Source organism: Aphelocoma coerulescens, chromosome 3 (assembly GCF_041296385.1).
Source record: "Aphelocoma coerulescens isolate FSJ_1873_10779 chromosome 3, UR_Acoe_1.0, whole genome shotgun sequence".
Taxonomy (NCBI): domain Eukaryota; kingdom Metazoa; phylum Chordata; class Aves; order Passeriformes; family Corvidae; genus Aphelocoma; species Aphelocoma coerulescens.
Genome location: NC_091016.1, coordinates 69619861 through 69646689, shown reverse-complemented (window position 1 = coordinate 69646689; position 26829 = coordinate 69619861). Strand labels below are relative to the sequence as shown.

General features: G+C 36.4%; 1 protein-coding gene across 12 annotated transcripts in view; it reads right to left on the bottom strand.

Annotated features, from left to right (window-relative positions):
* Positions 1-26829, bottom strand: part of EPB41L2 (erythrocyte membrane protein band 4.1 like 2) — a 107849-nt gene that overhangs the window by 9920 nt on the left and 71100 nt on the right. For 6 of the 12 annotated variants that reach the window (XM_069010765.1, XM_069010774.1, XM_069010771.1 and 3 more), the window contains 10 exons: positions 23635-23710; positions 21930-22148; positions 21385-21472; positions 19982-20134; positions 18804-18901; positions 13994-14166; positions 10924-11105; positions 6493-6555; positions 3576-3722; positions 2106-2210 (listed from right to left, as the gene is read on the bottom strand). In XM_069010765.1, the coding sequence (XP_068866866.1) occupies positions 2106-2210; positions 3576-3722; positions 6493-6555; positions 10924-11105; positions 13994-14166; positions 18804-18901; positions 19982-20134; positions 21385-21472; positions 21930-22148; positions 23635-23710 (1304 nt within the window). Of the gene's footprint in view, positions 1-2105; positions 2211-3575; positions 3723-6492; positions 6556-6783; positions 6817-8749; positions 9398-10923; positions 11106-13993; positions 14167-18803; positions 18902-19981; positions 20135-21384; positions 21473-21929; positions 22149-23634; positions 23711-26829 lie in introns of all 12 variants that reach the window. The other 6 variants (XM_069010773.1, XM_069010776.1, XM_069010778.1 and 3 more) reach the window with 5 other exon arrangements.

Genomic DNA, 26829 nt, shown 5'->3' with positions numbered 1-26829 from the left:
GCAAATTTTGAAAGTTCATGTGGGTACAAGTCTCTGAAAGGCACAATTCTTTATTTCAGATTTCATTGCACAAACTCTGGTAAGAAGTTAGAAGTAAAAGCGGTTAAAATAAAAAGCCAACAACATACAAATACATAACATGACATAAGACACATGTTGACAACATTCCATGAGATACATTTCAGCCTTCGTGAAGGGCACTACAGAGAATCATGCCAGAAGCAGACACCAGAGGAAAGCCAAGGTGCCATGCACACAGCTGCAGCGGTGGGGATTCACCATGGGAGCAGTGATGTAGAGTATGAACTGACAGAGGTTACACCGTGCTACTGTACATACACTACAGCCCAGATGGCATGCAGAAGAACAGAGAAGGAAAAAGAAAAAGAACCTGTAACTTGTTCTTTTTCCCTACACTAAAATTCAAAGTTTATTTCAAGGGTGGCTAAGAAAACAGGAATGCAAGTTATTAAATCTGCCTTCATGCAACATTGAATATCCATCAGGGCAATGTGTTCCTTACCCCTCCTTTCTTTCCCTAGTTTGCTACACCCAAGAAGCATTCATTTATTAACAGATTACATCCAGAGGCAAAGATGTTAATGATCCTCCTTTCACTGTACTCTGATACCTTGTTTTCTGATCACTCAAAGAATTAAAAATTAAAAAAAAAAAGCAGGCGAAAACCAAAATCTTTATGTGGTAGGTGGTCAGGCTGTGTGTATCTCTCTCTATCCCTGCTCCCCCTTATAGATAGATAGATAGATAGATAGATAGATAGATATAATTAAAGACACACACATACCACCCATCTTTTAGCATTTTCCCACCTTCAAATTTTTGGGTCTTCCAATATTTTAAAATGAAAACCCCAGTCACACAATTCATTTGATAATGTAACCCCTGTTTTCTGGGGTAAATTTCCTAAGTAAAAAGGATTAAATGTATAGATAGATCAGCCCCTGTTTAAATTCCTGGCAAATTCTTCTGGTACACAGTCATACACTCTAACATGATATATTGTTTACAAGCTGCGGCAGATGGATTAAAGAAAAAATATTGTGGGTATCCATAAAATAGAAATCTTTCCCATATTTGCGACATACATATTAATGTGTCAGTTTTTGTTTAATTAAGTCACAGATGCTGTGCACTTGCAAGAGTATGGTGGATCTAGAGTATAGTGGCACAAATGAGATGCACCCAAAATAACATTTCTAGTACACAGGAAATTACTTATTTGCAAGCATTTTCGCTGAAGCAAAAGAAGGAAGAAAACAAAGACTATTAGCAGTGGTATCCCTGCTTTAGTCTCATCTATTATTCAGCTATCCTGAAGGACAGGCAAGGATCAACAGGCATCCATCAACAAATAATTCAGGATGGAAATACAATTTCCCAAATGTCATATTTCTATATGTTAGTGAAATAGGACTGCCAGCTTCACATTCACCTAATAGACCAAAAGTGATGTAAAAAAGGCAACATCACAATTGCCACTCATCACTATCACACTGCTACTAGTCCCCCTGGTTACAGAGTGCTATTCTTTGCATAGATGTTAAACCAACTTATCAGGGACAAACCCTCCCTCTTTTCCTGAATGAAAATACAGGTACAGAAGTGCAGAGGTACTCAGAACAGGTTGCCTTTGAAATGAAGCTGCTTATATAGCATTATTGATTTGAACAATGATTACACAGTGAACACCCAAAGTAAAAGTTCTTGTGTGAAGTGTCTAGTAATGGCAAGTAATTATTTCCATACAGAGTGAAAATACATGTTTTGGTGTCATCCTAGTCACATCAAATACAGTAATTTTCCAGTGAAAAATTGGTTTTCTTTTCAAATAGTGGCCATTCAGAACTTCATGGTTAGTTTGATGTTTTAAGAAAAATGTTGCTGGCATTCTTATATGTGTATCTATACACATATACACACAGAGATCCTGGTTTACAACTCAACATTCTCCTTCCAGTATTGGCTTAAAAAAGTTATTTCCATCAAGGAAAAAAAAAAGAACAAGAACAAGAAAGAAGTGCCCAAGCTAGCAAGCTAGCCCACAGCAGATATAGCGACAAAGCAGCAGGTTTCAGGGCAGCCACCTTATCGGTTTCCTCTGGTTTTGCTCCAGCAATCCACGGCATTGCAATCCATTGTTTCTCCTTCCCAGGCAGTGTTTTCACTTGGAAAATGTGGTCTCCTTTTTTCTATTTGGTTTTCATTTTATAAAACCAGTGTAAATCAACAAGCAATGAGACAGACATACACTATACATAAACATAAAACCAAATCATCTGGAAGTGACAGAACATACTAGATGAGCAAAAAAAGAAACCAAATCACCAGATAGAAAATAATTTGCAGGGGCCTCAACCAATACAAAGAAACTAATACAGAAAATACACACAAACACATAATAAAAATTAAGTTACACTTTTACATAAATGTCTGTTTCAACCAAAAATATATTTATTGCTATTAAATGAGCCACTGTGTCATGAATATTTGAGAATATCACCAAAATTTGTACCTATGCATATACCACCATGCGTAGAAATATTAAGGTGGTACTAAGAAATTTGAGGAATTTCTTGGCAGTAACCATAAATTAACAGAATAAAGAAGTGGTGCATAGTCAGTTGCTGTGTTCTCTGTATGCGCATACTCACAGTTCAGATTAATTACAGATATTACTGAAATAACGTCCTATTATCAAAAAGAATTCTGTAGCATCAGGCCTGCTTAACTGAAAGCTCACATTTCTGTGTACTAAAAGAAAGCTGAAGAATTTAAGGGGATAGGACAACAATACATTTAAGGAAGGAAGGGTGGGAACCATGGTGATAGACAAGGACAACAACACAAGCTGACTGCTTTAGAAGACTGATTTACTCATCTCCTGTATGAAAGAAACAGCTAATAACCCAATATAACTACAAGTTTCACAACAGCATGAGAAATTTGGGTAGCTTTCTTGGTACAGGCTTTCAGGATGTTATTTGTAGAAAACTGTTTTCCATACTGCTGTTTCAAGGTTCAGTCAGAAAGGAGAGGTAGAGAGAAAAAGTAGATAAATTCATTTTACAGACTCTTAAAGATTAAGATAAGTAAATTTTAACAACTACATTAAATGTGTCCAGAAGTCAATACTGTAAATTAACTGATCACATGAAGTCCTTCTGAAACAAAACACAGACTGTGTCTCTTTATGCACAAGCTGTCTATGAAGAGATAAAGATATAGAAAAGGAAGGAAAAGTTCTACTGTCACTGAAAAATTATCTCTTTCAATCTGTGTAAATCAGAGTGAAATTTAAGATATCCTTAACATACAGGAAAATACTGCCATCACTTCTGTTTTCCTCTAATTCAGTTGTTCATGTAGAAGAATAAAATTCCACCCACGATTTAAAGTCAGGTCCAATAGTAAGTGCTAAAAAAGTTAATGTATACTTAGTAATAACAAATATTACACCAGACAAATAGTGTTAACCTAAAGGACAAACTGCATTTGCTGTATTACATACAGGGTTGTATGGAAAGGCATGCAGACAGGTGTGTGCAGTGACATACCCCTTGTGTCTGTAGGGACAGAGGTGTGATACGCCGCTTTTCCCACTCATTTGGGCGTGGTTCGGGTGTGGATTCCATGAAATTGCGCTTGAGCTCACTAATGCTAGCCTGGTGTTTCAGTAAGTCGTCCTGGGTCTTATCCAGGTCCTAGCAACCCGCAACAAAGTAGGACAAAACACGACAACAAAAGCAAACTTAACTGGGAAAAAAAAAAAAAAAAAAAAAAGAAACAGAAGCAACCAAACCAAGGAAAGTGCCTTGTGTCTGAAAAGGTGACCCTCGTTGGAGTGCCTCAAAATAAAAAATTTAAGGCTGCAAGGGACCAAGATTTTTTAATTTGGTTTTTGTAGTGAAGGTCTACTCATACACTGTTTCTTCCATATTTTCAAGCAAAGGAAAATAATGCTGTACATGGTTATTTAGCAGAGAGCTACTTTCACCCAAAACATGACACTAGTAGCCCTTTGAAACAATAATAATTTCCAGGAGCTGTTTGCTTTCACCTAAAATTTGTAAGCACAGAAACAAATGTCTCAGGATACTGCACAACTAACATAACTGAAGGTAGCTTTAAGAAAGAATAGCTTAACCCAAGGAGCATAAAAATGGATCTTTCTTTATATTATGAGCTCCATGAAAAATACTTACATCTGTGAATGCAATACTACACAGCCAAATATGCAAGCAGCTAACACCTGCTTAGCTTCAGAGGGACGACTCATTGTGCCTCTCGTGTAGGCTTAAACTTACTGGAAGAGTCAGATTTAAAGACTTAAAACCTGTTACCTACCAATTCTACATTTAAGAACCTGACAGCAGACAGACACAAGTAGGAATAGTTTTCATGCATGCCACTACCAAAAAAAGGATCTCTCTAAATTGCACCTCCATGGACCAGTGCCAAAGGGGACACCACAGCATGAATACCAAATTAGATTTTGTCATGACCCATTGAGGCCAAACTGCAGCACCTTGGATCAAATAACTACAAGGGATTCTTTCACTTTGTACCAGCTACAGGGCAGAGGTAAGGTTCAGGAGCTGTGCCAAAATGTAACTGCTCTAGTAACTAGACAAAAATATATATGTTTAGCTTTCTCGGGAATTCATTGTCTTCTAAATACAATGGCTGGAATTTGGTGGGAAAAGCAGATTTCACCCTGCCTTCACAATTTGTCTTCCTTCCAGCATTCCAGGTCTCAAGAAAAGCTTATGCTTACTCTAACACAAGAATATTTTTTCAGTAGTATTCTGTAGTTATATTCAAGTTTAAGCCTCAGATCCATTTTTAGTAAAGAACTAAAAGACTGAGTATTAAAATGAAATATTATCAATGCGGACTAAGGAAGTTTTGTCAAAAGAATGTCATCAGAAATAATAATCTAGGTAAAGAATCTGGATGTTTTTACAAAGATTTTAAATACTTTTAGCAGTGTTCCGAAATTTACCATTTAGGTTAGGGTTTTTATTTTCAGTGATCACAATGCAAAGACGCTTCACATTAAGTCATGAAAAATCCAACCACCAAACTCATTAGTTTCTAAGTTCTTTTCATTTGCATGTTCAGCCCCAGTAAGGGTTTGGTGCTGCATATATATTTCCTAACCCTGTGGATAAGCCTGCATGCAGTTTGAACATTTGAACCTCTCCCCTTCTGGCAACTCAGTAGGTTTGTATTGTCACAGGACCACTTTTCATCCTGGACTAACAAATGAGACATTAAGTATGTCCCCCTACAGTTTGTATTTCCTGAGTGAAGTAAAATCTTATGCCAAAGGCATTCTATTATACAACTGAAGCTCGTAACAATCACGTCATTATTGTAAGACCTGTCTTGGCTTGACACAAGGCACATTTCTTGGATTTGATCAAAGCACAGTTATGCAATACACACTTTCAGTGCTTTAGTAAGTTATACACAAGCAAAGTTTCAATAGTGATAAAAAGCTGCAAAAAGCCATAAAACATTAGTTGGGTTACTGCGATCCACACATCTCCTTATTACTGAACAAAACCAATGATTTAAAAAAAACCAGTTTTTGTGACAAAGGGAATTATTTATAGCCCCATCTGGATGAATAAAATAAAGACAGCAGTAGGATTTTCTAAAACATTTTCAGATATTGGCTTAGGTTATTAACCACAAGTTAAATGATACTGATTATAACTACAGACAGTCTCTGATAAAATAATTGAGATTAGCAATCTATATGAACATTCTTGCAATAAAAATCTCTGCTTCAGTGACAAAGCACTAAGCATGAACGTACTGTTCAAAGCTCTTTGTTGTTGCTCATCTTCAATGAAAACCAACATTCAAGAAGCAAAATTTACTTCCATTTGAAAAGGAAAAAATAAAGCAAATATTTCAGAAGATATCCAAACATTGAATCTTTGAATATCTGATCCTTTCATCATTTCTCAATGCTCCTAAAACCAGTGTCAGAACCAGAATTAGCTTTCTATATTTCTGCTGCTTGCCCCTTACTAATTCTATTTATTCAGCTAATGTATTTGATGAAGGTAGATTAAACTGGCAAAAGCTAGAAGCCCTGCTCAACAGAAGATGCAAACATTGAGGTGCAATGTACAAAAACCGATTTAGAATTATGAATTGCACCCATGTGTTTGCTTTATCTAAATAGGGCTATTATTCCCTGTTGCCACCTAGAAAACATTTAGCAAAAATACGCTAATTGACATTCAGAGTTCAAGCTGAGGGCTGGTTGTGGGTTTTTTGCATTTGTTTGTTTTTTATTTAAACTCAGAAACTAGAATGATAACATGCAACATTTCCAAGCTGGTTTTCCCCATGCACTTCATGCACTGTGTCCCTAACAGCTTGCAAGTGACCTCCCATTCCATGCAGCCTGGCAGCCCGTAAGAATGGAGAGTATTTCTTGTATTATATACAAACCTCCAACATTAAATTGCTATGTCTGACATAAATATTTTCCCCGTCTACTCTCAAGGAACTGATCTGTGAAATTGAGCCACATAAACAAAAAAAAAACAAAAACAAAACATAAAGAACATAAAATGGACCAGCAAGTAAATAAAAAAGGACCCTTACAATCAGACAGTTAAATAAAGGAAATAAAATGGTATGTTGAAAAGGCACTATTCAGACAAAACGCACAGGAAATTTAGGGTGCTAACAAGGCAGGCAGCCACAGCCAGGTTCAATTGTAAAAGAACAACCAAGCACCTTCTGCTGTGCTTCCTCCTCTTCGTATTCCACCTGTGCGAGCGCATGACAAATTATCAAGAAAAGGAGGTGTTAACATTGGCTTACAGACTAACACAGAGGCTTCATCTCTTTGTAAATGCTGCTAAGCGTGCTGGATTTTACAGACCTTTACTTTTTCGGCCCCAGTTGTCGAAATTAAGCGACTTGGGTCTTCTTGCACCTACATTGTTGTAGAATGGCTGAAGTAATTTTTGGCATAAGTGGCATGAAAAATGGAAGCTTCACATTGTGTCTCTTTCTTGCTGTGCTTTTTATTGTTTCCCAGGTGAAAATTTAAGAATGAGTAACGAATAAAAATGATATGCACAATTTCTATGGTAAGTGACTTAAATCCTGCAACGAGTTGATGAGAAAATGGAATCTAATCCAGGAGTTCTTTTGGGAAAAGAGTCTAGGGTTCAAGTCAAACACATAAACACTGTATTTACCAACTGTCTTAAATTTTAGGAATGTTGTTGTCTTGGGATGAACTATTTGCACACACCCCCCACCCCCCCCTCTTTTTAGGTGAATATATTTATTCTTAAACTGCAATGCATTCTGTTGGAAATAGTAACTAATCTTCATATCTCATCAAGTATTCTGAATACCTTTAGGAACAGCATTCTTTAAAGAGTGAACCATTTCCCAGTTGTCTTTCCACAAGTACAAATATCAACTGGTAATCTTAGGAAAAGATGCATTTTACAAGTCAACACACTGCAAGTTCATAAATTTGAAGAGGGATTTACTATTCATACTGTTACATTTTGGATTCTGTGTGAATGCACATATGATGTAGTACATACCTCATTTTTATTAATTCCTGACTTATCTGGGGTTCTATTTTATGTAAGTATGTTACAAATTATGGATTGAATTAGGCTACAGAAAAATTGAGAAAATCTTAGTGTCAAGTCTTTTGTTATTTTATACTTAGACGGGTATTATAATGATATCGTGTCATATTTAGCATGTCTTTAATATGTACATTGGTTTAGCAAACTTTGTTAAATGTAACATTAAACAGATCCTCCTCCTTTTTGATTCTATAATAATTGGTTTAATATTTTCTTTGAGGATCAAAATAGAAGACCTTTTTCTAGTGGTATTGCTGTAATACGTGCAGCAGACATAAGGAAAGGAGGCATTTTGTCAGCCACTCCAGATGATCAGAGCAACATACTAGTGTGACTGAGGCTTCTGTACAGCAATTTTAGCAGTGTATTCCAAAGAATGTTCAGACCAGTGATACAGTCTGACACAGCCTGCAATCCCAGCTAATGAATGAAATCAGTCTCAACTGCTGCTAGAGATTAATCAAAGCATGTGAAAAAAGAAAAAGTGCCTTGGACAGACTCAACTTTGCACACACCCTTGGAGAGCTGAAACATCTGAAATCTGGAATAACAAAACACTGATTTTAAAGTATTTGCAGTTTTCTGAATTCAGCTTTTAGGAATTTCATTTTTCAGATCTAAACAGAACTTCACAGATGTGCATTCCAGTCAATGCATGCAGGAGACAGGCATTTTAAGACCAATTGACAGTGCAAATAGAACTTGCAAATAGTATCAAATAACATCTATTGTTACACAGAGCACTTTCAGTATTCAGATTTTTGTGCTCATTAACATTTTGAACTACAATGCAAGTCCACCTGCAGCTCAGTATCTGTGGAATACAATGAAATTATGCATGCTGTAGGAAATTAGGCAGAAAAACCATGAGCTATCTATTGACTATAAGTCCCACAATGGCAATTTTTCACAAATGAGAAATGCTAAAAAGATACATATGCATTTGTGTATTTATATATATATATTTACAGGCATGTACACAGATACATCTCTAACTAGGAAGTGTGCAAAACTGAGCAAGCCTCGTGAGAAAAAGCATAAATGCAATGTGCAAGTGTCAACATTTAAGCAGCAAAATTACACACCTCCTCTTCCTCTGCTTTGTCATTCAGGTCATTGCCATTAGAGCTACTAAAGGAAGTCACCTTAGGCTCCAGGTAGCAAAGGGACAGAGCAAGAGGAAGGGAAAATGTGAGCGAAAAAGGAATAGACTGGAAAGCAGACAGAAGGAGGACAAAGATAAGGAGAAAAGAGGGGATGAAGGAAGGAGAGGTAATAGGAATATAGTGCTGAAGGCCAGGTGGGAGGAAAGAAATGCAAACATCAGGAAGGCTAGGAAAAGTAATATAGCCATCCTCATCAAGCAGCGAACGGAAACTAAATGAAAGGCATCTGAAGAAGCTGAATGAGACACACAACTCAGTGCTTTTGTAGTCATTTGTATGGATTCTTCCCTCAACGGTAGGGGAGCCTCGACTATCTAGGGGTCTCATAGATTCAAAGGTATTACTTGGTGAAGCTGTTCTGGTTTTATTATGATCTGATGTTTGTTCCATGGAATTGCACTCTGAAATGTCTGGAATGGTAAGGAGGGGCTCTTCAAAGGGGTCTTCCTCAGAAATATCTGAAAGCATGTCGATCTCGGGGACAGGTGACAAGTTTGTGAAATGGGATGACACAGAATGGATGGACAGTGATGATGGGTGCACGTGAGTGAGCTGAAGAAAAAAGTTCTGTGCACAGTGGAAAATGAAAGCACAACAAAAATGCAAGTTTGAAGGCACATGAAGAGGGAAAAAAAAGAAATTATTAGTTAGTGAAAACGTTTACTTAGAAGGAGGGATAGCTTTACTAAAGCAATAGAAATAGAAATAAAAATCCCGCTGTGTTTTACAAGCAGCCAACTTGTTTACTTCTGTGGATTATGAAAGGAACCCATTACGAATGTTTTGATCTCAGGCTGTAAAGAACTGTGCACTTTTGAACTGTAATAGTCACTTAAAACAGATGGAAGCAGACAGACATTCAAAGCTTTAGCAGAAAGGTCAGAGGACAGTGCAGTACATGAAAGACAAGCTGGCACTTCTTGAGTTTATAACTGTTTTCTCTAAGACTTAAAGAGAACCAGAAAGGAAAAGAAGCATCTGCACTACGGGGGGAAAAAAAGCTGTTCACAGAATAAGCATATGTAACAAAACCTTACTGAACAGCTTCCTGGAACAACTTCCTAAAATAGTGCCCTCCCCTCCACAACTGTTTTGGTTTAAATACTGAAAGATACACCACTTTGAAAACAAGGGAGAATCACCATTCTACCAAGGCTGAAGGCAAAACATAGTAATTTATTTTACCATTTTTCTCCCATAAAGAAACTGTGTGTGCCTTTTTTCTCTTCAAAGTTATTTCAACTTGCCAGCAAACAACAAAAAAAATATAACTGTGGTATTTGTTCTCTTCCTACACTTGAATGCAGTGGAAACATATGAACTGCACAGAGAAACTCAGCAGTTTCACTAAGAATAAAATGGGTAACTAACTTGCAAAAATGTTTGAGGAAAAAATTACTCTTTAAATATTAAACGAAGTTCTGGAGAATTGCTGAAATAGAAATGATCTCCAAGAGAGAAAGAGCAGCAGATTTGAGCCAGCACTTTGGGAGGAAATTTTTACATCAAATCATAGAAAAAATAAATTAAATTTTTGGACCTATTCCCTTAGTAGCTCAAACAAACAAGACAAGCAAATGGTTGCAACAGGAACAGATCATAGTACTTAACTTTTCACAGATATCTATACCTTAGTCAACACACAAGTTTTTAAAGGATGAAATAATTCTGCAATGGCTACCAAAACAAAATTGTTACCTATGGTAATTAAACTCAGTCATAATATACCCAACTTTGTAGAGTGTACACAACCATGGTACATTAACATTTTTATTCAAGTCTAAACAAACTAAGGAAGTTAATAAAACTCACCCTTTGAAACATTTTTTCAAAAACACATGCAAGCTTACTGAGAATTTAAGTTCGATTTATAGCAATAGAAGAAACTCTAGGTCAGTGCCATTTGGAAGTTTGTATTCTCTTTTGCTTACATACACTTACATTAAGTTAAATGCACAGAAACCACTTGACAATATTCCTTTAATATTTTAATATAAGGTTGTGTATGGTACTCAGAACTGATAGGCACTAAATAACCACATGTGGACACACACCACATGAACAAATAATTTCGGTGTGAAAGTCAGACATACCTTTCCATCCTGACTCAATTCTAATTGTGGAGTTTTGAGTGGGCTTTCATCTTCTTCTCTGCCACCTTCTTTTAACTTGGCCTGACCAGCAGCTTCAAGATCAATGATTTTATCTCCAGCAGCCTGCCCTGCAGTAGCAGAGAAGTCTCTTAGAAGACTTTGGTCTGAAATACCCATGGGAGCTATTAGAAAACAAAACAATTTTGGTTAATTTAGGTAAGCTGAAACATTTTGGTTTTAAATCTTCTTAAGAAAAGCATTTTATGATTATATCAGCAGTGATCAACACAGCTAGTTACTGAGTGATACAGTATTTTTCATCTTCTTGGCTTTACAAAAAGTCTGGGGTTCCCATTGCACTGATATGAACAGCAATGCACCCTTTTCATAAGACTTGTATTTGTTATGTGTGGAAAAAACCCTCATAGTATCAGACGAGTATTTATCAACTTCTTGATTAGTCTTGGAAGATAAATTGAAGGTATTGTTCTTTTGACTGTGTAAATCACCATTAAAAAAAGAGAGACAATTATTAAAGAGGATTTTGTAGAAATTCACTGTTTGAGAGGACTACTTTAATGTAATGTAGAAATAGCTACGCATATAATTGTCACACTTTTTTCACTGGAACCTTAGCAAAACTGCACAAACAGCTCAGTGAAAGTAAGAACTTTTCTCCCTATATGCTTGCAAAAAATGGAAGGAGGAAATACCGAGTATGTACACTTGAATATAGTCAAAGCACAAGGGAGTGAAAGGCCTTAAATATTTTTCCTCTTATTTGATTCAGCATAACAGGATTAATGAGCAGGATGGCTCTTTTTTTAAATCATGATGCCTTAGTCAAAATAGTAGTAATGAAATAGAGGAGAATTCATTAAATGAAGGAGTTTTAATAAATACAACTTCAATACAAACTTAATTCATTTAGTAATGTTCTGTAATACCTCCATATGCTTTGCTTTACAAAGCCAAGGTGCAGAAAGTTGAGAGGAAGAGGTGTGTCTTGGGAGTACCTTTGAGGGATATCCTCTTTTGAAAAGTCTAAGCTTCACACCAGAGGCTCCCTTAAGAGGGTAAGAAGCCAAGCCCAGCTAATGGAAAATATGGCATTTGGGATGTAAGGCTTTTGGAGGGCTCCTGTAAGTTCTGCAACTTAAACTTCTGATCCCTTCTTAGGTGGCAAAGAGAGCATTTCTTGGGTATATGTCCCTCAAGTTCCATGAGTAAGTTTTGATAAATCAGAGTAACTTACGTTGGAAGGAACATCCAGAGGTCAGCTAATACAAACCCCTGCTCAGAGAAGGTCGAATTAGACCAGGTTGCTCAAGGGCTTGTCCAGGTGAGTTTTAAGCACCTCCAAGGTCTTTTTAAACAAGCAAAAATTTGTTACTTATAACCAAAATTTGCTGTGTCTCAACTTGCAGGCACACCCCACCCAGGCACCTCTGAGAAACACATGGCTCTGTTTTTTTCTATAGGTTTCCTGTCAGTAGCTGTAGACAGCAATACCTCACTACAGCCTTCTCCTTTTAAAGCTTAAGGACCACAGTTCCCTCAGCCTCTCCTCATATATCACAGGCCCCCAGCCCTCTGACCAGCTTGATGGTCCTTACTGGGCTCGTAATATGTCACTGCTCATCTCGTACTGCAGAGAGCAAAGATGAACACGGTATTTCAGGCATGCTCTTCAGAAAGTACTGAAAAGAGAAGAACAATAATTTCTTTTGATGTGCCAGCTGCACTCTTGCTAATCCAGCCCAGGATACAGACAACCTTCTTTGCTGTAAGGGCACTCTCACGTTGACTCGTGTTCAACCTGTTCCCCTGGAGTCTCCAGATCCTTTTGTGCAAAGCAGCTTTCAGAACAACGTTTCATCATGCTCAAAACTTTGATGCTGATGCTTCTGTAAGAGTGAAAGTTAGGGCCTGAACACACATGCATGCATGCCTGTATTCTACAGATGATGCACAAGGGATGTCAGAGAGTCTTGATCATACAACCGTTGAGAGTTGTGAAAAATTCAAATTGTTTCTAACCAAAAGAAGAAAAGGAACAAAACCAGACTCAGTAACACGGACGTGGTGATGGGTTTTTTGGTTGCCACAAGAAGTCATCACGTGCTATAGCAGTGCAAGCACTTTTGCCTCATATTTTTACTTCAGTTCTTGGAAGGTCAGATTGGTAGGTTTCCCAAGCAAGTGTCCCAGTTTGTTCTTTGTCATAGTATAGGAAGAATGAGTATTTGCAGAAGTAAAACTCTTCTAAGTAGAAGATTTTTTTAAGAAAATAAGATAAAGTTGACAGCTCGATTGTAGCTAAACTCACATGACTGTCATGGTTCACTTTTATTCCAGTGAAGTTGTGCGTGCCTGAATCTAAGTCAAGCTTCATGTTATTTTGCTGGTGTTTTTCTATTATATATTATTGTAGAAGTGATTTTGAGTAAGACATATGCTTTTACATCTCACACATAGTGCTGCTACCCCTGCCTTTGGAAAGAATGCCTGTTTCCAGTAAAGGAAACCAGACGGTATTTCTGCTCAAAAAGACCAAACACCAGTAATGACAAAAAGAAACTTTAGCTATTCAAAGTCAACATAAAAATTTTCAACTAAACACTGAAGTACTAAATATACTAGGATAGCAATATACTGAACAAAATGAAGGAAAACTCTAAGAAACAATGTGTTCAGCCTTTTCTGCTTAGAGATACTCAGGCCAACCCAGATCCCAAAAGATGCCACTGACCAAACAATTCTATTAAGAGCCTATCGTATGTGCCTATCCCTTAAAAAAGGTATGAGGAGTGTACAGAGATGCTACATACCCAATATAGAATTTTCCATATATTCACAGCAGTGCCATACCATTAGGCAGTGACTGAACTTAATGTTTAGGTCACCTAACATTGACAAGTACCTAAATCAGCTTTAGGAATTGAAATTCATAAATTTGTCAAATGACCTTCTGGCCATCCATAACGTTAACATTTCCAAATGTTGGTCAGGTCAGAGTGACAATGCATAATGTAATCACAACACTGAAAAAATAAGTCAGATTTCATACCTCCATCAAGGCTTCTGGAAACACGTTTGCTGGAAGTGCGCTCAAAGTACGGAGCTGGTCTGTCTATGAGGTTGCTGGCCTGCCGTGTCTGCGCTTGTGTACGGCCGCTGTAGCGGAACTTGGAACCCAAGGTCAGAAACCTCGCTTTTGGGGGCTGTTCTGGTGATACAAGTCTAAAAAGGAAATATGAGGAAAGTCAGTTTAAAAGGCTTTATTTTAGGTATGTAATGAGGTAATTTGAAGCTACTTATTGTACTTCAGTTCACAGTGCTCTCCAAGAGAGGATTCTACTGTAAGCTCTGCAAAGACCTTCTAAAACAATGCATGTTATTTATTATTTACAGTTGAAGTGATGCTGATAACCATCACATTTTTCCACAATATGACTAAGCATCTGGGATTCCTATCTTTTGGTGCTATCTTGGTTAAATTTTAATTTTTTTGTGGAGAGCTGAGGTCATTTTAGGTCCATGTAGAATACATCTCAGATCTCTCCTTAGAATGTTTCTTATAGTAAAAACTATACATTCCACTTCCACTGCCTTTCGTATATTCTGAGGTACCAATATGGCAGCTGCTGTTCCTCAAAGTTAGGGAATGGTGTCTCAAACCTGTATAGAAGGGAGTATCAAGTGAAAAGAGATTGAGAACACTGGAGAGTTGTTACCCAACAGCAACAAGTTTAACAGTCTACATTCAGACTCTAGCTTTTTTACAATGTCATTTATAAATTTATATAGGTTGATGTTCACTGGATATAAGGAGTGGGGGGAAGAAGCATATTGTGAAAAGTGTGAAAAAGAGTCAGTTACATGTACTGCTAATGCTGGATATGTATGCTTGTACCATACATGTTGGAGTCATTATCAGAAAGTCCAGGTACCAATGTGGCAGAACTGGCTGTGAGGGATTCTGTTTTCTTACCAGAAAGAGTGGCTGGGCATTGGAATGGGCTACCCAGGGAGGTGGTGGAGTCACCATCCCTGGACGTGTTTAAAAAAAGGCTGGATGTGGCACTCAGTGCCATGGTTTAGTTGATAAGGTGGTGTTAGGTCATAGGTTAGACATGATGATCTCCAAGGTCTTTTCCAACCTGGTTGATTGTGTATCACCAGGTTTTGATATCATGTGAGTTTGAAGATGGGTTCTCTCTACATCCCTGAACTTCCTTCAGTATAAGGACTTCAAAGTTCATATTCATGTAACCCCTGTCTTGTACTTTATATTTGAAATCTGACCATCAACTGCAACAGAGGGTACTGTTTGTTCCACTGCCATCCTTGCTGATATTGCAAACAGTCATCACTGCAAGAACTCCTCCCAGTCCCTGCTTCTCTGGAAAGGCCTTTGATGTTGTTTCCTGGATCAATGTAATGCTGCAAATTCATGCTTACCCATCATGGCCTACTCTCTCTGTATAAAACTATCAGATTATTGCAAAGCTTCTTGATTTGAGAACCTGCAGAGAATGAGCAGCTCATTGAACATCAACTTCTTTCAAGCAGAACCAGCAATTCATGTGCCCTTTGTACTGAGGATGGCACAGATGGGCAAGCAAGTGTTCAAACTGTGCTGACTTTTTTCTCCTCTTTTGAAGCATTTGCACAGAAATATCTGCGTCAGCAGAACCCGATCGAATGTATGTTAGGACAGTATCCAGTGCTGGGTTCTGAAGACTACAACAGTCATTCTAAAGGTATTTCAACAAAACTGAAGAATTTTCAGATACCTAGCAAACAGAACAGTGAGCTAGTGTGGTGAGCTGACCCTGGCTGGATACCAGAGTCCCACCAAAGACACTTCCCTTTCTCAGCTGGACAAAAGAGAGAAAATGATGTAACAAGCAGTTTATGGGTGAGATAAGGACAAGGAGACATCATTCACCAATTGCTCTCATGAGCAAAACAGACTAGACTTGGGGAAAAATTATTTTAATTTGTTATCAATCAAATCAGAGTAGGATAATGAGAAGCAAACCTGAATCTTAAAAACACCTTCCCCCATTCTCCCTAAGAGGGGATGTTTATGGCTTTATCAGGGCACTAGCCAGAAGCATCCAATCCCCCATGCCTAAAATGCATATGCATGCACCTGCATCTGTTCCAACATTTATAAAGAAAACAATTCAAGACAAACTAATGCACCCTTCTGAGGCCACTTATGCAATAAAATTGCAAGTATCTGGAGCTTCACTTTCATTGCTTCTATAAAACAGTCTTTCTCCCCATTATTTCTAAGAGAGAGTGAATTATTTACTAAGAGGAAGAAAGCTAAAAGCGTTTTTCCAAGGTTCCTTCTGTTCTGGATTTTCCAGTCTTGGCAAGGCTGCAGCATTAACTGCCATTTTTATCTTCCACCCTGCTGAGATAAACTTTTAATCTTTTAATGTGGAAAAAACAAGAGAACTAATTACTTCCTGATTAAGGGCATTTGAATGGATTTTTGTATTACAGTCCTAATTACATAAAATAACTGAAAACTATGCTTTTACCACTTTAGGACATTCTGGAGAGATGGTGAAACAATCATGAAAATTTCAAATAAAACATCGTAAAGTGGAAATATAAGCAGGTTTCTGCAGACACTGGTTAAGATCCAGAGTTGCCAACTAAGCTTACCTCAAAATTTTAATGTAGATATATAGTCTGACTGTGCTTTTAAAGTAGATTGCTGCTCTATGAAAATGGTACTGGAATCCTCTAAGTTTGAGCTGATAACAAGTGAATACAGTGCCCTTTGGTTGTCATTTTCAATACAGTTCATTACAAGTTTTATAAATAACTTCATATACTGGCTGAATTTCCTATACATTACAGGAAAATGGCTCTTAATGGGATTATTTGAGACAAACTGAAACATTACATAAGACAACACAAGGAATCTTACCATAGGGCATGCTAAGAGATTTGGAAGCTAAAAATATCCATCTAAACTATATACAATTTACTGTGGCATCATACACAAGCTTTACACATGCTCTGAATGAGCTAGAGTCTCTTGGACTGTAGCAATTGCTTTCTGCTTTTTATCTTTGAAGGAAAATAGAGCTGGCTTTATTTTACTGTTTTTAAATCAGGATGAGAGGTTCTGAGGATTTTCTCTCCAGTGACATCAGTGGAGTATATGGATTTACAGAATGGTTCAAGTATTTGTTACATAATTCTTGTTATAATATCATTCCTGGAATGTCATTAGAAAAAGCCACTTCTGATTGGAATAAAATCCAATTATTTTTATTATGTCAGAATTTCTGTAGTAAGATTATCTCCCGCTTATTAATGCTCCTGAAAGCTTTCAGACTTGCAAATGGTAGTTGTCAGTTTAGGATTTTTGACTTCTGTAAGATTTGCTTTTTCCTTATTCAGGTCTATTTTATTACTATAAAACTAGGAAATACAGCTTACCAACAAAGCAAATCATGGCATGAGTTATTTGGAGAGCATTAATAAACTTTTCACTGTGGGCAGAACTGCTTGCTATTTGTGGTAATAGACACCACCAGCCAAAGCAGACTTCAAATTTTCAAGAATATGATTCTGGACTGTGTTAATAAAAGAATTCTATCAATATGAAAAAACCATCTCTGATCAGGATTTAAAAAGGAAGTGCTTCTAAATTAAGCATTTGGAGACTGATTTGTGCTGGGATTTGCCAATCTCAGCGTAAGTTCCACCTTTGCATTCAAGAACACGCTACATTCAATGAAAATCTGAATACTGAAAACCATCCAGTGAGACAGTTCCAGTAATCATCTGCTTAAATCTCCTGGTGCCCAAGTTCTCTGAAGTTCTCTGTCTAGAAGGTATATGCAGCAACAGGATTGCATTTACCATAAAACACAGCTGGTTTTTTCAAAAGCAAACAGGCTACTGAAGGAGAAAGCTTACTGTTTACATACCCTAGGTACTGTGCTTTGCAGAAAAACCTCAGATTCAATGCCTATCCAATTCATAGGAGATTCAACCTAAATCTGTAACTCCTAGGCTGCATGGGGCACATGCACTCCCTCACAGAATGTGTGTTATTATAAAAATCAAACAACCATTTTTTCCAAGTCCTTTTCAGTTGAAGAAGTAGACAGAGGAACTACTCCATGGTCTGTTGTTAAGGTGCTCATTTACAAACAGATCATAGTTTCAATGACCAATTCAGAATTATGTTCCTCAGTTGCTGGAGAAAAAAATGCAGAGGAGGTTATGGATTATTACATAAACAAATAGTCTATTTAAAGTGATCCTCTGTTCTTTGAAGAATGATTGTGAGCTCAGTCTAGTTCATAGATAAGGAAAAACTCAGCTAGAAGTATTTACACTCAGCAGAATGTTCAAGTTAATTGAATGAAGATTACTGTCAAGCCCTAGGAGCTTCTTATGAAGGTGTACAGTGGCTTTCTAGATGCTCATTCTTAAAAGTCAGTCTCTCAGGAAATCTCATCACAAATCACAGAATGGGTCAGGTTGGAAAGGACCACAGTGGGTCAATCTGGTCCAACCTCCCTGCTCAAGCAGGGTCATCCTAGAGCACGTGGCACAGCACTGAGGCCAGACAGTTCTTGCAGACCTCCAGTGCTCCATGACCACTTGTTTAGTTCCATCCTCTTAGCACTCTGAAAGTTTTGATAAAACAGTTAATTGTACTTGAGACTTTAAGAATTGGTAATTTGGGGTCAATGACTGTCAGGGTATCTTCCATCTAAGAGGTGTCACTGCAAGGGGCAAAGAAGGGGGAAATCTTTACTTTTCTCCTATCCTTTAAAAGAAATATATGAGCATACCTTGAAAAGTGAGGGAAGGAGAGAATTATCATTTACCTGAAGAAAGTATGGTGCTCCACACAAACCTTCCATAACCTTTTAGCAGCCCGATGGTTTGGCAGTTTGAACCCAATAGTGCTCTCAAACTGTTCCAGCTGGAAAGAATCCACAAAAAAAATTAACCCATTTCCTTAAGCTGGCCATTAGTAGGTAGAGTTCAGATAGTTCCATTACTGTATTAAGCAGTAATACTCCTGCCATAAGACTTCATAAGATTTTTTTAGAAAATATTTTTAAAAAGATCAGAATTTCCAGCCCTTTAAAAGAATTATACTTGGTGAGCTATGTCATGATGGATAAATTGCACAAAGCAATTGTACTTCAGGTTGTGCTTCATACTTTGCTTGGGTTTAATAGAAGTCTGAAATCCATACTGCAGTGTTAAACTTATATGATTTGTATCACTATATAATAGTTTCTTAGCAAAAATATTTCATCCACGCACAGCATCAGTGAATGCAAGAACAGTATATCTGCATTCAAAAACTTACCTAACTACAATGTTAGTATTGTAAAATTGGTGTTTGGATGTCTCTTTTATTTTATTTATTCACTCAGCAAAAGCCACTTTAAACATTTTACAGTATAATCTAAAAAAGCATTACAGTATCTGACATTTTGGGGATTTTGTTAAATTTCCAGTTACAAAGGGTTCAAAATGTAACCACACACACATCCCCTTCAGCAACTTCCAGAAACTTTTAGCAGTAACTGAAGGGAAAGTTGAGTCCCCTACTTCCACAGCAGCTAACAGAAAGAGTTATAACATCCTACAGGATAACTCAAGCCTTTGGTTACAGCCACGGACTTGATGTGCTGACATTTAGCAAACAATTATACCCAAAGAGGAAGAGAAGCTGGCTCTCTCCCAGTACTGCAAGTTTGCACAGTCAGAACATGGCCAATATAACTAGCTTTTTGTGTAAAAAACCCCCATAAAATAACAAGACAGCTTCTATTAAAAACATGAAAATAGATTTTCTTCTTGGTTTGCCGTTACTAATCAAGACAAGTGTTTAATACAATCATTAGAATCTAGACAAAAAAGCACTCCTAAGTTCTGCTTGAATCCATCATAAGCTCATGAGGACAACTGTGGAAAAAGTGAGGATGTTTTCTTGTTGCTGTACAAAAATGATCTCACAAAAGAAACAAGACTGGAGGGTGCTACTTACTTCTGCTGGCCTGACTTTGATGTAGAAATTACTTCGCTTGTAGGAAATCTTCAGAATTTTTGGCCAAGCGAAGCGGTTGATCCGGAGTCTGTCTTTGTAAATCAGCAGACCGTTAGCACATACACCCAGCATGATATCCACACCTTCAGAATCCTACCAGGTATGAGACAATTTCATAAAAATCACTTTAATAACATTCCAAACAAGTAATTATTGCTGACATACCTTGAGGGAATATTGTAATTGGGACATGTTTCATATTCAAACCTGACTCTGACAATGAGATTCTTAAATCAGAAATAGCCAAGTATGTTCATTTTACAGGAAAGACTTTGGACTCTTATAAGTAATGGTTTTGGCATTCATATGCCACAGTTCTGGGAAATTCTTCAATATTCTGGTAATAGGGACTAAGTTAACTTAAAAGCAGGAAAGGTATGGCCAGTGTGTGTACTAGCAATGATTTCAACAAATACTAAAAGAATAAAAATGAAAACCAGGTCTGTCCAACTTAAACTGAAAGTCTGAACAAGCTGTGATCAAGGTGATCCTTTACAGTCATGTACTATTTCAGCAAAGATAGAGGAAGTAATGGGTAGGCTTCTGAGCATTCTCTTTCACTGACAGCATTTGATGCGAGTTTTACGGGCTGCAAAACTAACCACTTACTGATACACTACACAATACAGCAGATTCTCATGTCCTCCCCAACAACAGATGAACTACATCAAATGCCAACACTGTCATTATGGAGTTGCTTCACTGGCATAACTAATAAAAGAAAATTAAACAATGTTTCTCCAGTACTTAAAAGTCTTGGTTTTCTTTTTTAAATGCAAGAATAATATGCTTACAATACCTTAAATTTCCTAATGATTTGAGATTCTGGATTTATGAGAGGGAGTGGGAGGAAGTTATTAGTTTGTCTTTTGTGGTTTTAACTAAAAAAAAAAAAAAATCCCACTTGAAATGAAAATTTCATTTGACCTACCCTGGGAAGTAAAAAAAGCACCAAAGCTCTCCCCCAGGAGAGCTTTTTTCTCCCTCCATATTTTTTTAACTCTCATAGTATTATGAAAACAATTATGTGTTCTTTTCATCTTTACTTTATTGGCCCCACATCTCCTTTGCATAAAAAATATGACATTTTAAATGTATTTATCTGCTCTTATGGGTAAAATATTATTTCCAAGCAGCACATATCCATGCACACTTATATATATAAAATAAATTCTAAGGATGTTAGAGTTGCAAATTGAGTAATTATTGTAACCAAGAAATAAAGGCTGATAGCCAAAAATTAAGTGCATGAGGTTTTTTGAATAATCTATATATACAATATTTTCTTAATACTTAGTGTGTCTATCCTAAAACAAAAACCAAACAAAGCAAATCCACAATACCTTGGCATGATGTAAATCCACTCCATACATGGAGAGTCTCTTAGCATTTTCTAGGAACTGGGAATCCGCCTGTGCTGGAGTCAAGCCCCTAAAACCATTGAATAAGTTTTGAGTTTATTGGCAAAAAATTGAGAGTCAAAACTGAGTGGAATCCTCAAATTCAGACTAATACAAAAACCTCCATTTATAAGGTATCAATAGCATTTTTGCTCTACAGGAAGTGTTCTTCCAGAGCACATTATTTTACTTGAGTACAGATTTCCACCTTCACACTTTCAAAATATTCTATCTGTATGTTACTTAAACTAATTAATATGTTCATATAAAAATACTTTTCCAAAAGTTCTCTACCAAGACCTTCGTGCAACTGCTATTTTCAAACTCAACTTTTTAAACACACCAAAATAAGAGCTTTAATTCCATAACAAACGATTTCCAAAGGAACAGTAAGTTTACCTCAGCAGTTTTACACATACTCTTAAGAGAATTGACATAAATGTGACGAAGCATGATGACTTCATTTAATCTCACTGTATCTGACATACCTGTGTGTTTTGTGTAGCTCAGCCACTTTCTCTTCCATTTCTTGAGTCTGATTGGGTGCAAATTGGAATTCACTGATATAATCACTGTGGTGCTCCTCTGGGTCATGATCACCCAGCTCAGCCTGCAGAGTATAGGAACCAAGGAGGGCGTGAGTCACAAAAGAACACGGCAGTCGGCCAGATGCAATATCCTGACGAAGCTGTAGGCACAAGAAATACCTGCAAGACAAAGGAAAGGGGGAAAAAAAAACAAAGAGAAAGAAGAGCAAAGAAAGGGTTACCAATGACACATCATGAGAAATATGGCAGAATTAATCAAGATGCAAGTAATCATGTGTGTTTTAAAGTAAGTGAATGCATTAATAATGTTACACCTTATATTATTTGAGCATTATTACCACGCAGTAAATTTCACTTGATTTTTAAGAGTCAATATTACTTCAATAAAAAATGTGAAAAGCAGGAAAAATTCTGATTTCCAATGTAAATGGAAATATATATATATTTCCAACCTAGTTTTAAACAAAAGCTGACTTTGGAACTTGTTCAGTTCATATTGCAGCCAGTAGGTATCTATGGCTTAAAAATATAAGCTATGCATTTCTTTGACATTTCCCTTTGGCTTTAAAACTCTTTTTGCAGTTCACAAGCTAATTACATCATGTAACACACAGAAGAAATCCAGTTTAATACTGAAATCATAATTACCTTTCTTAAACCATGTATGTATTAGAATTTAATCTTTCAGGTACTGTATACAGTCTTCTACCAAATTTAACAAGTTAACCATCAGCAGACATTTTTTTAAGAAGTAAATGGAAAAAAAGTCTTGCTAGTGAAACTTAAAGGAATTTAGATTTAAGACATAACCAAAACATGCTTTTATGAGTTGAACACGCAATTCAAAAACCAACCAACTTGCAGAAAATTTTCAAAGAAAACACACACAGCTTCTTGTAAATACATTCTGTACTAAAAGCCTTTTGTGATGCTACAAATGACTATCTGTAGCAATATATTAACTACATACTTGTACAGCTATCTTATTTTGTGCAGAAGACCGATCCAATGCAACATGTAGTAGTAACATATGTCCTGCCTCAGCAGGGTCAGCTAACTCCAAACCAAAGTATTTAGGTTTCCTGTATCTCCTAAGAAAAACGAGTCAGTTCCCTGAACTCTATCCCCAGTTATCAGCCTTGCAATGCTACTTTGTAGGTGCATTGGTATCCAGTGCTTGCATTCCAAATATTTTCTATCTAAGGAGTTTGGAAGATAGTTATTTTCAGGTTTTATTATGTTTTATGGCTTTATTTAAAACATATATGTAAACCACATTTTCATTAATCTAGTCTAAATTATTACTGAAGTATTTTGGCTCCCTTGAGCTTCACTCAAGATCCCCATGCCTTCATTTGTTTTATAATAAAGCAGCAGTCTGACAATAAGCCACTGGCTTCTTTCACATAGGATCACTCACACCTTATCTGCTGCCCAAATCATACACCCGCTTATCATTAAATTCTTCTTGCTCAGGTTTTTCCATTAGTTTTCATTTTACCTTTTCAACCTTGTTCCAAAAAGCAGCTGATGTATGTAAGAGCATCTCTAGTGTACAGTACCCAGAAACTGAAGACAAAATTCTATGTGGCCTTCAAATTAGACTAACAGTAATTTAAAGTTTAAAATTAGGACCTGTGCATACCTAGTGATGTCTTCAGTCAACTGTGATGGATCAGGGGGATAAAACTTCACATTAAAGGTGAATATCCAGGGTAAACCTAAACATGGGAAATACCTGATTGTTAATCTCAAGTTGAAGTAAGCAAAGAAAATACTTTACTGAAAAATGTTAGACAGTAGCATAAATCTTAGTCATTGAAATCTCAAAGGAAGTTTTTCTGTTGATTTACTGTACATTAGTAAGAAGCACAGATTATTTTCATTAGCAAGTAGAAACCCACAGACATAATGAAAGGTTAGCATGTTAAAAATTATTTTTAAACAACATTTTACAGTAAGTTACACAAATATCAGAAGACATTTTTAATTTGAAAACTACCATAATATATTAGCACTTTTAAGATACTGTGTGTTCAAAGGCATTTGCATTGATTTTGTGTTTATTTCCAACTCCTTAAAGGCTAACAGTCTTCTCCTGTCTAAACTTAGTTTGAGAGACTGTACAGTAACTGTGAACATGAGATACCAAAATGAGCTCTGTGTTGTATATAACAGAAAGATAATAAATTATTTATTGAGAATGCATGGAAGACAAAAATATTAGCCATTCCTACTTTAAAATATTTTTCTGGGAAACACCACATTAAAAAACTATAATAGCAGTGATATTTAAATTCTCATGTGTTAGAATTGTTAATAACACATGCATTTTTTTAAGCAAAAGCATGCTTAAAACTAGATTAATAATTTGGAAAAGTATAAAGTGTTGCCTTTAGTCATAGCTTTGTTTTTAAATAATTTTTTAAGATTTGAAAGCTAAGTCACAGGTCAATAATTAAAATACATTTTCAGAATGTTAGAATTTTGGAGAGTAAATTATTTTAGAAGTCTGTGTTACACAGATAAATCATGCTTTGAAAAATGTGTCTTTCTACAGCACCATAAAAAGACTGAAATGCCTTTTCCAACACAATGCTAGAAAAAAGTGCTGACATTGTTATTTAAAGTTACTTTCTTAAAAAAAAAACCTGTTCTGAAATTTCATATATGCTAAAGGTAAAGAGATGTGTTAAAATTTCTAATGTCTTCCAACTTTTAAAAAGTTATTTTGGTTTTTCAGACATGGCTATTCAATGAAGCACTTCAATTTTTGTTTAAGTGTGAATCTCATTCTACCTGGCTGCTAAGCCACTATTTCTTTTTGAGAGCTCAGGGTTTTAGCATATCTTAACATTCCCAGTTATCAAGTTTTTGTTAGAAAAATTACAGTTTTGTGTACAAAATAAGGGAAGACCCTTAAATGCGGTCTCATTTATCATTGTATCATCTACTGCAATGCACTGCAAAACAAAATTAAGACAAAAATATCTTGAAAAAAAAAGTCTAACAGTAACGAACACATACAGCATAACAAACACAGTTAAAATGGAATAGATTAGCCTACTTTCATCATCTAGCGAATTAGCATAATTTAATGAAAAGATGCTGATATTGAGTAAACCAAACTGATGAATATGAGAAATAGGGCCAAAATATCTGTGCAAAAAGCATTCAAGGAGAGTTGTCATGTTAACAGAGCTGTGGAGACATGGATGAAGGATGTGTCCTTCCACACAGTTACTAAACCAGTCTTCAAGTTTTTCCTGGTCTAAAATTACAGTTAAACTAGTCACATAAGAATTCCTGTTTAACAGTTGCTCTTTCTTGTCAGAATTTCTACAGCTAACTTTCAGAAAACACTGCAGGCAGGACACCTAGACATGGTTTGAAGAAAAAAAAAAATTGAAAAAACTATATTCTCTATAAAAAGCTACAAAATTTTTAAGTCCTCTGAGTGTGTAGACTTTGTGAAAAAATTCGTGTGTCTACTCATACTGATTAAATTGCTGATTTTTTGAAAAAATATTAAAGTTGACTTCGTACTAAATATTTTGTGGACAGTTGGTGACCATGTATTTTACCTGATTACTGGAAGCACATTTATCCCCTAAATATAGACTAGCAAGTTTGTTACAACGTGCACATATTTATACTTCTATATTAATACTTCTCACTAAAGCGTACTTTTTATAGCTGCACATCTAAGGCATGCAATCATAGTTGTCCTCACACAACAATGCACATTATTGCTGGCTCTTGGTAGCCAAGAAAAAAAAAAAAAGCAACAAAACCCCAAATCTGATTTAAAGTTGTATTTAGCATTCTGTCCCTGATAAGGCTCTCTATTTTGACATTCAATAGTATGGGCTACAGAAATGTCAAACATTTTTCTAGCCAGCTTGTTACACCAAAAATGCTTCTGTGGCAACTTTAGGCACATTCTTAGAGAAAAAGAATGCAATATAACCACCCAGCTAGCAGCATACAATTAACATGATTCATCCCATTTAAACTGGGAAAAATCAGTGAGGGGTTTTTTCCCAGTAAAGGTTTTTTCTGGCTTTTACTCGTGATCTCTTGTAAGAAAATTCCTCCCTTGGCACAGGTACGTACTTAGTTCTCTTCAACAACAATGATCTAGACTCTACTGTAATCATCTTAGATAAAAATTAGCTACACCTCTTACAGATATATAGCTATATACATAAAATAGATGGCTATAAAGTGAACCTGCATAAAGTGACCACTATATTTGGATGCCTGAGCATACCCATACATTTTTTGGCATTAAAACCAGACAGCCAGAGCTGTACATTTAAAATGCAAGCCCTTTCCCAAGTAATTCAAACTTCTCTTAGTACCCCAGCCTATTCTGTCTTCAGAACATCTGAACTCTCTCAATTTCTTCTAAGATATACAACACAAAATATGTGATGTAGAAGTATTTTTTTCAGTAGAATACTAACCATGCTGCAGATTAGAAGAATATTTAATTTACATAATATTACCTTCAGTTTAAAGAGATAAATTCTCAAATTGAATTTTGTATAAGGGTGACCCAACACACCCTCTGTGTAATCTGAGATTTGACTATTTCAAGGTGAGTTGCTATTGCTTGTACCATCACAATATTCTAGCTGAGATTCTCAGTTTTGCAAAAGCCTGAATCCACTTGAGATGTAGCAATTTTCAAGAAGATAGTGACAGAAATGTAATTACCTACCTGTCCCTGAAAGAAGTAATTAGAGGTTTTAACACATGCCAGTGGATAGCCAAGTACATGAGTTAAAAAAAGTCAAGAATTCATTTTCCTGACGAGATCAGGCTGGCTGAAAGC